The 13,564-nt window shown below is 30.6% G+C and overlaps 2 protein-coding genes across 10 annotated transcripts in view; both read left to right on the plus strand.

Moving 5' to 3' along the window:
• The window catches only part of LOC108687194 (DDB1- and CUL4-associated factor 8-like), a 5,773-nt gene extending 1,704 nt beyond the window's left edge, over positions 1-4,069 (plus strand). For all 4 annotated transcript variants that reach the window (XM_018192853.1, XM_018192852.1, XM_018192854.1 and 1 more), the window contains 9 exons: positions 1-123; positions 291-469; positions 1,039-1,176; positions 1,289-1,509; positions 2,260-2,425; positions 2,541-2,733; positions 3,145-3,293; positions 3,399-3,519; positions 3,858-4,069. In XM_018192853.1, coding sequence (XP_018048342.1) covers positions 1-123; positions 291-469; positions 1,039-1,176; positions 1,289-1,509; positions 2,260-2,425; positions 2,541-2,733; positions 3,145-3,293; positions 3,399-3,519; positions 3,858-3,940 — 1,373 coding nt within the window. In that variant the 3' untranslated portion in view covers positions 3,941-4,069. The remainder of the gene's footprint in view (positions 124-290; positions 470-1,038; positions 1,177-1,288; positions 1,510-2,259; positions 2,426-2,540; positions 2,734-3,144; positions 3,294-3,398; positions 3,520-3,857) is intronic.
• A 2,005-nt stretch (positions 4,070-6,074) lies between these two features.
• Positions 6,075-11,620, plus strand: LOC108687193 (DDB1- and CUL4-associated factor 8-like). Of its 6 annotated transcripts, none has more exons than XM_018192845.1 (12): positions 6,075-6,176; positions 7,343-8,183; positions 8,373-8,501; positions 8,565-8,803; positions 8,922-9,065; positions 9,191-9,414; positions 9,560-9,725; positions 9,839-10,001; positions 10,263-10,393; positions 10,490-10,609; positions 10,789-10,899; positions 10,968-11,620. In XM_018192845.1, the coding sequence occupies exons 2-12, from the start codon at positions 7,442-7,444 to the stop codon at positions 11,127-11,129; spliced, it is 2,331 nt and encodes a 776-aa protein (XP_018048334.1). In that variant the 5' UTR covers positions 6,075-6,176; positions 7,343-7,441; the 3' UTR covers positions 11,130-11,620. The 6 variants fall into 6 exon arrangements, with proteins under 6 accessions (XP_018048334.1, XP_018048340.1, XP_018048338.1 ...); XM_018192851.1 differs by having other exon boundaries at positions 10,789-10,893; XM_018192849.1 differs by lacking the exon at positions 6,075-6,176 and adding an exon at positions 6,203-6,304.
• The last annotated feature ends 1,944 nt before the right edge of the window (positions 11,621-13,564 follow it).

The following is a 13,564-nucleotide window of genomic DNA, read 5'->3' on the forward strand; positions in this document are numbered from 1 at the left end:
ATGTTGCATCTGCTTACACTGAAAATGATTCAGTTCAGAAAGAATCATCAAATAGTTTAAAGATTAGCAGAGCAGAATCAGAAATGTTTAATGATGAATCTGATCAATACAAAGACAAAAGAGGTATTTTATATTTTTTAAATTTTGCACTTGTTTAATAAAATGTAAAATTTTAAATTTTGAATAGCTGCTGACTTAGACGAATGTTCTATTGCTAATGAGTCTAAGTTGGATGAAGAAAGAGAAAGATATGGATAAGAACAAACAAATGTTTTCTGTATATTGTTTAGGAATAAAGAAACCGTCTACTAACTACTTAGAAATAAAAAAATCATCTCCTAATTGGTTTGGCATTGTGCCGGAAGTGACAAATCGGCAAATAGGTAATAGTCCGTTATTCCAAAGAAGATTTCATGGTTCTTTACTTGCAATGGAACGACTCGAGTTTATGTATAGTCTTAATGATAAGGTAAATTCTTCACCTTGTAAATGTATTGAGTTATATACAATGGGTAAATATGTAGTTTAGGAGAACCCTCCTCTCATCATCTTGATCTTGACATATTGTTAATTATTAAGGTCATAACTGAGTGATCTTGAGAAAGTTTTAACCGTCAGACATCACTCGTTAAAAAATTATAAACAAAAGAAGTTTAAGAAACAACGTGACATTTTTGCTATATAAAATGAAAATTTTGATTCCTATCCCACTTCCCTGTCTGCTTGGGGATGACTTTCACTTATATATTCTTTAGAATGTCATGCGCCCTCAAGCAGGGAGGGAAATGGGATGGGAGTCACTTCGCATGAAACGTAAAATACACTTTAAAATAGAATATTTCTATTTTACGAGTGACGTCCGATGGTTAAAACTTTCTCAAGGTCACTCAGGGTCATGACCTTGACAACATATGGAGAGGAGAATCCCTTAAACTATATATTTACAATGTTATATGTATTATCTTAGGATCATACATTATACTTTATTTTTTTATTATTATTTAGTGATATGTATTAACATTTGATTGTTATTTATAGAAATTCGTAACTGCCTTAAATTTCAATCAAAAAGGAAATTTATTAGTGAGTGCGTGTAGAAATTCTGTTTCTATTTGGGATTGGGCTATAAGGAAAAAGCGTCACTGTTTTACGATTAATTGTTTCTTTATATTGCAAGTATGTACTTATACATAAAGTATTGTATTAGAATATTTTGTAATAGTTATTTTGATTTAATTATATTTTTCCTTTTCTAATTAATCTTCTTATTTTAATTGTATGCGTTTAGGCCATATGGTTGCCATTAGACGTGGAAAATTTTATTGTCATTTGTGATGTTGATGGTACTATACGTTTATTAGATCTTGAACACAATGCATCGAAACTGATAATGGATTTTCATAAAACGAGAACTTTGGCTGTGCATCCTGAAACACCTTATGTGGTGTTTTCTGCTGGAATTGATTCAAAAGTATTTTCCATAGATATCCGAGAAAATACTCCAAATGAGTGAGTTCATTGTTACTAAAAAGTTCAAATGTGTAATAGTTATATTTTTTATATACTCTTTGTTTATAGCATGCAAAATATCTATATAATATTAATGTTTGTATCAAGAGTCGTCATATTGTTTGCCGCTAAATGTATGCGAAATGTAGCGCGGGATCGTCCCATGTATATATGCCAATTAATCTCGTAATTTGGTATCCTAAATCATTGGATATGACAATTACGGCTCGATTCAATTAAGATTAACTTAACTCGGTCAATTTACTGTTTATCTTTTTCTAATTTTTAGAATTAGAAAAACAGAAAATAAGTTAAACCGAAATTAAAATTACTCTTACATTGTTTGCAATGGACTTAATGCCTGTTTCTATAAATGTAGATTAATTTTAATCTCGGTTCAACTTATATTTTTTCTTTTTTTAGGATTAGAAAAAGAGAAAAAATAAGTTGAATCAAGATTAAATTTAATCTACGTTAGTAAAAACAAGTTTTATATACTCGCAATACTAAGCTTTGAGTTACATAATAAAGGTGTTTTTATTTTTTTTTTTTGTAACACTTATATATATATATATCTTTTATAATATAGACGTTTACCAAGTTATAAAGTCGATGTTATAAAACTGGTCAATCATAATTGTTCTTCTGAATAATAGAATTAGTGATTCATCAGTTTCCTAACATTGATGTTACAACTTTGGCATAAATCGATCCGTATAAACGTAATCATATATTTATGTTCATCCATAGATTACTTGTGGTAAGAGAAGATCAAAATATTAGTCTATACAGTATACATTGTAATCCTTCTAATAGTAATGAATTTTGCGTCAGTGGCGATTCTTTCTGCGTGAGGGTGTATGATCGGCGAAATGTTTCAAAGCCGCTTTATCAATTGTGGTCCAGATATGACATGGTACGTTGGTTTGTTACAATCCTATTGCTTAAAAATTTATCAATACTTAAAGAAATAGTATTTGCTTATTTTTAATGTGAGTTTTAATTTTACATATGTAATTGAAATTGTTTAGAATGAGTCCCCGTTTATAAGAACCGCTATGTATAATCATAATGGAACAGAAATTCTCGCATTGTGCAATTTTGATAGTATATTGTTATTTGATAAATCAATGTGGATCAATAAGTCATGTGAAGAAAGTTGGAAACATATGTACGAAAAACCTCCATTTCAGTCTGTGCACGTGAAAAAGTTTCGTATAAAATGTAATTACATTATTGTATTTTATACTCTCGACTTTATATTTTTTTTATTCTTAGATCTCTTTATGTTATGTATATTTCAAGAGAAAAAAACAAACATGAAATAACAATATTCACTTTTTAATTAATTTTTATTTTGAGATTTTTGTTTAACAATTTTTTTATGTATATAAGTCTGTTCGCGTTGCTTGAAATCTGGAAAAATTTTTGCCCTTAAAGTGAAATAAATATATATTCACGCGTTGAAGAGAAAGAAAACGAAAGAAGAGAAGATACTTAGTGCAAAAATTGCAAGCAACGCGAACAGATTTTATCTTTTGAAATTCGTCTATATGTTTGAAAGCAATGCTTTAAATAATTCTATTTTATTAATAGTTGATATTAAGTATTGTCGTTCATGTGTTCTGATTACAGTAGAGGTAATTAATTTTTTCGGATCTAATAGTGAATATATTATGTCTGGATCCAATTGTGGTGATATATTCATTTATGACAAGGATACAGGAGCTGGTGTACAGCAATTGCCACTGTACGATAGCAATCATACATTTTTTAGCAAAAGAGTTGAGTTTTTCTATTTCGTACATTTGATAAATAATTTTTTTTTGTAGTTTATGCATATCATATTTTTTTAAACTTTTTTAAACTTTTTTAAATTTAATTTATAGGTAAGTTGCTTAGTGGGTCATCCGCATATTCCCATTCTTGCGACGACATATGGATCCAATGTTAGGATGTGGTCGCCTTCAAGCAGAGAATCTCCGGCACAATCAACATTCAAGAATGAAGGTATAGATAAGAATCATTTGTATATAATTTTTTTGCGTTTCTTTTGTTGCTTTATCTTACAATATAATTAATAAATAATATTTTTGGCACAAAAATTCCTAAAATAAGCAATGTATTAAGTTAAACACAACAGACTAATTGTATTGCTAAATCATAAAATTATTCATGCAACAGTTTCCTGTTCTTTACAAGTCCGTCAAGTTCAGTGTGAGGAGTAGAAAGCAAGATAAACGATTCCTTCTTCTGATTACTTTACAAAATTTTTGTTATGAAAATTCATAAAAGTAATATATCATAAATCTGTCGATATCAAATTGACTATTCTGTGACTTTTCTAGAATTTGAGGAGTTTCGTGAATGGAAACCAAGGAGGCAACAACGATTATTATCTCTCCGACCCAAATTATCTTTTCGATCATAATATCTCCAATATCGATGACTATTATTCCGACGACTTATTGATGGTGCTAAATAAACGTCAATGATAGTCAATTGGGAGACAAGGATATTTTGAAACAATATAGTATTCAATAAAAGAAATATAATAATGAGTATTGTTTATTCTGTCGTCTTTTCGATAAATTTAATTTGTATATCGATTTTTTGTATATCGAGATTTTTTTGAACAACTAGCGCGTTCTGAACAGCGCCTATTCCCTCGAGCTCTTAGATTATTGTTGCTTTTAAGTTAGGGAATCGTATCGATATTCAAATTTTTATAATAGAGTATTTTCCGTCTTAAAGTTATGATTTGATAAATGCGATTTGATATTATTGATAATAATTATACAGCATACACACTAGATATTCTTTCATAATTAGAGGGAAAAATGGCAAATAAATATAGTTCAATAATTGATGCGCAAATAAAATAGTGAATTAATTGGAAATAAAAATATAAATCATTTAATAATAAATATTTTAATCGCGTATCATTTATACTGTACTTACATTTGCTGTTTTTCTTTTTTAATGTTAAATAGTGTGAATGGCTTGTAAATTATTTTTATTGGATTTTACACAGCAGAATTTATGGAATGTACAGCACTGCACAATGTATCAAAGAAACTGCGTTTTTTTAGTTACGATTAATATTTTATATGAACTGGAAATAATTAGAGACGAATTGTACACATAAGTTTGCTATTGTACATTACAATTTTTGAACATTGAACAAACACGAAGACTACATTTTGATATTGTATATGATTGTGATAAGAGAGAAGAAAGTGAGAAATACATGTTTTATAATAGGTTGCAATATGTTTAATTTTTTGATAATTCTACGAAGACTTGAATACAGGGATTTTTTGCTGAGTAAGCGCACAGCGACTAAAAAGTTGCATATAAAATTTTGTTATGTAATTAACTATTTTCAGTTTGTAATACTTTAGAATTTAGAACGTATTGTGTCGAAGTTGCGTGTCATTAAGATTTAATCCTTTGAGGCACACATTTTTTTTACGTAGAATTCAGTTGAAATTTTTTACTCGGTGTTTTAAAAAATTAAAAAATTAGTTCTGTAAAATGAGGTGATTAAGTCGCTGATTACGAATCTGACCTCAGATTTTCGAAATTAAAAATGGCAGACAAAAAATTAAAAAATTTTGACTTCAGATTCATAATGAGCGATCTAAAAAATCTTGACCCCATTTTATAGAACTAATTTTTAAATTTTTTGTCTGCCATTTTGAATTTTGAAAACCTGAGGTCAGATTCGTAATCAGCGATTCCGAAAACCCCCAAGTATCCAGTTTCATGTTAATCAAGTAATTTCTTGCTTTCAACATGAATTTTTTCTGAAAAATACACTTTTTTTACATTATAAGGCTTAAAAATCTATTACAGATAATAGGGGGTAAGTGCTGTCGCACATAAAATTTCTGTAACAGTAAGGGACTCCGCACAATAAAAGGAATAGAGAACTGAGAATAAGAATTTCAACCTATCATAAATTGTGTATTCCAGAATACATGATTTCTGATTCTTCTAGGTTGAAATTCTTGTTCTCTGTAGATTTTTATCACTGGCAATGAATTTTGAAACATAATTGTGGAGAATTTTTCGCGTCGACCAATTGGCGGTCTCTTCGCTGACAATGAATCCCATTGGAACAACTGATTGATTGTAACGTCTTATCTTTCTTCTTTCTTTTCGCGTTTTTTTTGACGCGACAAGATCTATTACTAAAATCGAGAAAAAAACCTGTTCTTTGTTATTGCAGTGGATTTCATTAAAACTTATTATCTGGCTCTCATTAAACATTAATTATATTATTAAACGTTAATTATTATATATAAATATATTTATTTATATTTATGTATATATATTAGTTTAACTCAGACACAAAGAACAGATTTAAATTCCCGCCACTATAGGTGCGTTCCGAATTTCGCATGAAGCGCATGATGCATCATTTGTCCTTGTTGTTCACCAAATAATAAAGAAGAATAAAACGATACATGCGCTTCATGTATAATTCGAAACGCACCCTATATTCATTATGTCAGTAGCTATCGCAGCCTCGGTTGGGGTGTCGGGGATTATGAGTTGTGCATTTACCTTACCGTGTGTTCATCGTATTGTGATCATAGTAGCGCTGTGATTGGGAACCTTTGTGTGTGGCCAGACCGCGTTTCGTCAGTGAAAGTTTCGAGGTGAGTACTCCGTCGACAGGGCAGCTAGTCCTGACTCGTCCGCGGTTCGTGTCTTGTTCTTCATTCAAACGACCTACGACGTCTTGTTCGTATTATCGAAAAGACTCAACGTCCATTGGTAAAACTCTGTATGTTCATAGCCGTGTCGATATACATGTTGTATTGCGTACGTCGCTGGCCATTTTAGTAAATAATTCCACTAAAAAGAAGGGGCAGGAAAAAAGGGGATCGGAATGCGAATGGCGAATTTATGTAATGCGGGATCTCGTCGTATTCCATCGTTGCGCGATTAATGTCCATAATTCACAACCCTTTTTTTGTGGTAATGCTCTCTTCTGCGGTAATGCTCTCTCCTGCGGTAATGCGGGATTGTGTTAAGAACGACGATTGTACTAAATCAGCGACGATGTTGTGCTAGCCTCTAGCTAGTGTCTACAACCTCGATACACAATTTGCAATTTTCTGCAATGATTTACATTTTAGACTAACATCAGGATTCTTCTTGTTAATCTTTTAAATTCAATTTTATCTTTAAAAAGTTATGATAACGAAAATGTTTTATCTTTTTGAAAGATCGGTGAATTTTTCGAGAGATAAATAAACTACTTTAAATTTAGTTTTTATTTTTTAAAGCGTTGACGAGAAATGTTTTGGCTCTTTGAAATGTCATAGTAACGTAAAGCTTTTTAAAAAAAAATCTTGATATTTATTTGTCGAGTTTAAAATAATTGTTACTTTTGTATTTAATACCAATACTTTGTGATTTATAAGCCCGAATTTATTGATAAATGCATGCTTTTATTTTTATATAAATTATGTGCAATGTGGACTATATGTACTAATTATTCGATAATGTCATTATGCGTTCTGAATACAGACCTTAATGTTTGGGATGCTATGAAATTGTCCATTTAATTAAGAAAAAAGTTTTTGATAGATGTTGATAGATTTCGGGTAGATAAGGATTTTTTTTCTTGATTTTTTAAAATAATTTACTCAAATGTATGCAAACTTATAAAATATATTTATTATATATAAAGTATACATATATACATAAATTAATATTTTATTTAAATATATACATCCTTTATATATAATGAGTTTGTAATATGTAAAGAGATTTCTTATTATTTATTATATAAATTTTTATAATCATCACTTTTTAGATAAACATTGGATATGTTGCAACTGCAGATTGTGCCTCTTTGAAGGGATGATTGCTGACATTCTGAATAAACAAAAGGAATATATCTAAAATCTCGAAAATGGACTCCAAAAATAACATACATGATGTCAATAATGATTCTGAGGTGAAATTTCCTGACATCAAGGAGTCTGAGGAATCTAGGAAAGTGCAATCAAATTCTTTAGAAGATTCAAACATCTCAACGAATGTAAACAGTTCTAGTGTTACATCCAACAGCAGTGTCATTTCAAAAGACGCTAGTCATATAGTCGGATTTGATAATAATTTCGCTTGTGGATCTATGCAAAATGAACAAGCAAACGAGCCTATGGAACTTTGTACAGAAGATGAAATTAAGATAACAACTGATAAATGCGACAAAACCAATGATGTGTTAAAAGAAATCTTATGTGCTACCAATTTTAATTCGGTTGATGTATCAGAAGCAACTACTTCGCAAGACAATAGTCCATCTTTTTCTTGTACTAATGAAGCAAATGCATTATACACAGATCAGAATAAAGTCAAAAGAAGTATCTCTAAAGGTCAAGTACATGCCGGTAGTGGCACGTCGATAGAAAAATCAGACGATAGTTCAGATGAAGATTCTAGTAAGCGGCAGAAATTAAATAAAAATGCTTGTAACACCAGTACTGGAAACGTAAATGATGATACAATGACGTTTCAAAGGAACAAATCAAAAGTGAAACAGCGAAATTATCGTAAGAGACGAAATATAACAAGCGATAATGATGATAGTTCTAGCAATACCTTATCTAGTGAAGTAACAAGAGAAACTCCCATTCCTGATGCAGATGAAGGTAATTGTGTTTTCTTATATAATGATATGTGTATTTATTAATTATAATTTTGTGATATAACTATATTTGAAAAGTCTTGTTGAATAATACATAAGCTCACAAAAATATATTAATAATGTTAAATAATTATATTTGATAATACTAATAATTATGTATAAATTATATACATGGAAATAATTATAATTTTAGGAAATGTTGCATCTGCCAGTACTAAAAATGATTCGACTCAGAATGAAACATCAAATAGAAATACAGAGACTCATAGAGCAGGATCAGAAACGCCCAATGACGAATCTGATCGATATAAAGACGAAAGAGGTATTTATATTTTTTTAATGCACTATTTGTTTGGTAAGATGTAAAATTGTAAATTATGAACAGCCGACTCGAATGAATGGAGAGCTAATGAAGATGAATGGGATGAAGAAGAGGAAGATGAGGATGAGGACGAAGAAATACCTCATTGCCTAAAAATAGAGAAACCACCTCCTAATTGGCGTATTGTACCGGAAGTGATAAATCGGCAAATAGGTAGCAATCCGTTATTCCAAAGAAGATTCTATGGTTCTTTACATGCAGTAGAACGACTTGAGCTTATGTATAATCTTAACGAGCATCAGGTAAATTATTCATCTTATAAACGCTGCACATTGAGCTATATGATGTTTTATAGAATTATTGCTAGGCTATTTTTTAATGATTATTTAGTGGTATATATTAACATTTGATTATTTATAGGGTTGCGTAAATGCCTTAAATTTCAATCAAAAAGGAAATTTATTAGCCAGTGCCTCTGATGATTTAGCAGTTGTTATTTGGGATTGGGCTGTAGGAAAAAAACGTCACTGGTTTATGAGTGGCCATACAAGTAATATGTTTCAAGTATGTACTTATATATATTTATAGTTACAGCATTGCGATTAGAGTATTTCATCAATTATAAAGATTTATTATTATTAGTTATCTACATAATTATATTTATCTTTCTTATTTTTCTAATTGTTTAGGCCAAGTGGTTGCCATTAGATGTAGAGTATCTTATGGTTACTTGTGCTAGAGATGGTCAAGTACGTTTGTTGGATCTTGAACATGATACATCGAAGAAATTGGCAGCGCATCGTGGACCATCGCACAAATTGGCTGTGCATTCTGAAACACCACATGTAGTTTTTTCTGCTGGAGAAGATGCAAGAGTATTCTCCATAGACATTCGGGAGAGCAAACCAAACAAGTAAGTCATTAAAAAATTTAAATGATGAAAAAATGATTAAGAAATTTAAATATATATGTTCATTTTTTTATTCGTTATGTCTGGTCACAGTATTTTTACATATGTTAATTTTTCGTATAATATATATATATTTCTTTATCCATAGATTACTTGTAGTAAAGGAAGGTTCGTCAGAAGTGCAACTGTTCAGTATACATTCTAATCCTTTTAATAGTAATGAATTTTGTGTCGGCGGCCGTTCCCATTATGTGAGAGTATATGATCGGCGAAAAGTTTCGACATCACTTTATAAGCTATGCCCCGATCATTTGGTACGTTGTATTACAATCCTGTTAATGAAAAAATTTACTTAATACAATAAAACAATGTGACTTGTTTTTCTTTACATGTGTTTAATTTTATGTATGTAATTTAAATGTCTCAGACAGGGAATAAGCACGCGCATGTAACGTGTGCTGTATATAATCACAATGGAACAGAAATTCTCGCATCATACAATGACGAAGACATCTACCTATTTGATAGATTAATGTCTTCACATGTAGATTACGCTCATAAATATCAGGGTCATAGAAATAGTGCAACTGGTATGTAATATGCAATTGCGTAAAATACAATTATATTATTGTATTCTATTCTTTCCATTCTAGATTTTTTATCTCTTTTCTTTGTCCACGTTTCAACAGAGAAAAACTAACAGTAATAGGATTCAGTGAAGCACTTTAATTTGTTTTTTGTGTTGAGAGATTTCTTTCTGGAAATCGTTCTTTATATCTCTTTTAATTCGCGACAGTAATTCCGATTTATTAATATTTGATATTGCAGTCATCTGTGTCACTTGATTGCAGTAAAGGGAGTCAATTTCTTCGGTCCTAAAAGCGAGTATATTGTATCTGGATCTGATTGCGGTAATATATTCATTTGGGATAAAAATACGGAAGCCGTTGTACAGTGGATGACAGGAGACAAGCAAGGAGTTGTGAGTTTCCACACTTCATAAATTCGATGAAAAACAAATTTTTTTTTTCAAAGTGTAGAAAAAAAATAGCGATCTTTTTTAAAATTTAATTTATAGGTAAATTGCTTAGAGGGACACCCACATATTCCCATCCTCGCGACAAGTGGATTAGATTACGATGTTAAGATATGGGTACCTTCATGTGGAGAACCTCCGGTGATGAAATCATTCGCAAATGTACGTAAATACAAAAATTTCTTTCCATAATGTCTTCTCTCTTGTATTTCTCTTTATTTTATCATATCGTTTAACAATAATTTTTCACGCGCGCGCGTTCCTGAAATAAGAAAAATTAATTAGACTAATTACATTTCAATAAACATATGATTCATGTGTTCTGATTTTTTTTTCACAAGTGTGTCAAGTCCAATGCAAGGAATAGAAAGCAAGAAAATGTGCCTGATTCATTCGATGGCCAATTACTTTGGATTTTACTGAGACATATCCGTCATAGAGAGAGAGTACGTGTAAGTAATACATATCGGGCACTTTTGTCGATGTCGAAAAATTGACTATTCTATCGTGTTTTTCTTAGAATCTTTATACGCGTTACGGACTCGAGACTCCAAATCGAGACGAAGAAGATGACGATGACGATGATTATCACTTTGATGACTCCTCGATGGATAGCTCATCCGAGGACAGTGATAATCAATCGGAAGGCGATGTTCGAAGAATACAGTGTCCTCCGTCTTAAAGTTGTTGCTTAATTAACGCGATTTGATATTATTGCGATGAGAGTTATATAGCGTTCAAAGCATTCATGTTAGTCGTTTCACAATTATAATAAATTCTACTGAATAACTGTGTCAATAGCTTTACATAGCGGAGTGTATAGGAGGGACAGTACTGCAACGTATCAAAAGAGCTGCGTATTCTAGTTACAATTGAGATCTTTTTTATCAGTTAGATATAATCAGTGTAACCACCTACATAAGTTGGTTTACAGTTATATTGTAATTTTTGAATATATATGTTGAAAGGACACGAAGACTATGTTTTTAGTATACAACTATATTAAGGGAAAGAGAATTATAGTATTTTCTACTAAGTTTGCAAACACGTGATTATAAACCCGGAGAAAACGTAAATTTGAAAGCGTTTGATAATTAACAAACGTATTTGTGGGGGATATATATTCTCCACAGGATTGTTTTTTTTTTTTAATTTGGTTTATATATATATGTTTACGCGCTTATATAATATATGTAATATATGAATATAACAATCATATTTCTAAGAAATTATGATGCTATTTTATTTATATAATTACATATTAATATTAATTTATATGAAGAAGAAATGAATGATATTAAGAACAGATAAAAAGTTTAAATTACAAACATTGGATTATAATAGAATTATGTATTAACTTGTGAATAATTCTGATGAATTGTTGATAAGTTAATCGGAATTAACTTTAATCTCGACTCAACTTATTCTTCTCTTTTTTATATTTTGAACTAGAAAAAGTGAATTGGTTGAACCGATATTAAAATTGATTCAAATTAAACAAATTGGTACAAATAGATGTGAAGGGAACGTTCATGTTTTCGAGATACTTAACGCGATCGAGACTGCCATCACCTAACGGCAGCGCCGCGCGATTGGCAGGAGGCGGTTGACGGTATGCGTGGCCAATCGGTAGCGTCCGTGAATGAATTCTCTCTTATATGAGCTGTGTATTTACTTTATTGTGCATCGTATTGTGATCGTAGCGTTGTGATTGAGAACCTTTGTATGTGGTAATTCCGACAGTAAAGTCTCGTGGTGAGTACTCACTACTATGTGAGTACCACGTCGATGGCGGATGGGACAGCTGGTCCTGGCTCGTCCGCGGTTCGTGTCTTGTTTCTTCACTCAAATGATTAACGACATCTTGTTCGTATCATTAAAAAAACTTAACGCCCCTTGGTGAAACAATGTATATACATAGGCGTATCGATATGCGTGTTGCATTGCGTTTGTCGCTGGCCATTTTAGCAAATAATTCCGCTAAAAAGAAAGGGCAGGAAAAAAGGGAATCGATTGACGAATTTATGTAAGTAATGCGAGATCTCGTTATTTCGTCGTTGCGCGATTAATGTCCATAATTCGAGACACACAATTCTTTTTAACGTCTCCTTTGCGTTAATGCGGGATTGTTAAGAATGACAATCATGCTAAACAACGATGAGCTAACCGTTTGTGTCTACAATCTCAACAACTTGCGATCACTGCATTCTTTGCAGTGATTATTGTAGACTTACATCAGGATCTTCTTCTTGTTAATCTATTTTAAATTCAGTTTTAAAAAGTTATGATAACGAAAATGTTTTATCTTCCTGAACTGTCGAAATTGGTGAATTTCTCGAGAGATAAACAAGCTACTTTAAATTTAGTTTTGATTTTATAAAACTATGATGAGAAGAATGTTTCGGATTTTTGAAATGTCATAGTGACATAAAGCTTTTTAAAAAAAAGATTTTGATATTTTTTTGTCGAATTTGAATAATTATTACTTTTGTATTTAATTATCGAATACTTTGTGATTTATAGGCCCGAATTTATTATGCATGCTTTTATTTCTATATAAATTCTATATATTATATGTAACATGGACTATACATATGTTATGTTAAAACAGTGAAAGAGTAATGTTTGGGCTTTGCGTATTTGATACAAGCATGATAGAATTCATGCTGAACATGTTTCTTTTTCTCCTGTTGCCATGACGGCGTTTACTTCTCCGATTCTTTACTTTCTGCTCATGCGTTATAGAGTATAGATGTCCCGAGTGCTCTAGTATTTCATTGAATATTTGTATATTCACTCGATTTTAATAAATTACATTTAGTAATTTCAGACCTGAATTCCAACATACTAACTATTTGATAATGTCGATATGAATTCTGAATATAAACCTTAATGTTTTGGATGATATCAAGTTGTCCATTTAATTAAGAAAAAAAATTTTTGATGTTGATGGATTTTTAGTAGATAAGAATCTTTTTTCTTAATTTTTAAAATAATTTATTCAAATGTATGTATACTTATAAAATATATTTTATATTTTATATATTTTATATATTTTAATATATTTTAAATATATTTTATATTTATATTTTATATTATTTATTATATATTTATATT

The sequence above is a fragment of the Atta colombica genome, unplaced genomic scaffold (assembly GCF_001594045.1).
Source record: "Atta colombica isolate Treedump-2 unplaced genomic scaffold, Acol1.0 scaffold200, whole genome shotgun sequence".
Taxonomy (NCBI): Eukaryota; Metazoa; Arthropoda; class Insecta; order Hymenoptera; family Formicidae; genus Atta; species Atta colombica.

What these genes read in the sequence shown, in the direction of transcription:
- LOC108687193 (XM_018192845.1), top strand. Translation starts at nt 7,442, where the DNA reads ATGGACTCCAAAAATAACATACATGATGTCAATAATGATTCTGAGGTG. An exon ending in TCGATATAAAGACGAAAGAG is followed by an intron (nt 8,502 to 8,564) that starts GTATTTATATTT and finishes AATTATGAACAG; the next exon opens with CCGACTCGAATGAATGGAGA. An exon ending in ATACAAGTAATATGTTTCAA is followed by an intron (nt 9,066 to 9,190) that starts GTATGTACTTAT and finishes CTAATTGTTTAG; the next exon opens with GCCAAGTGGTTGCCATTAGA.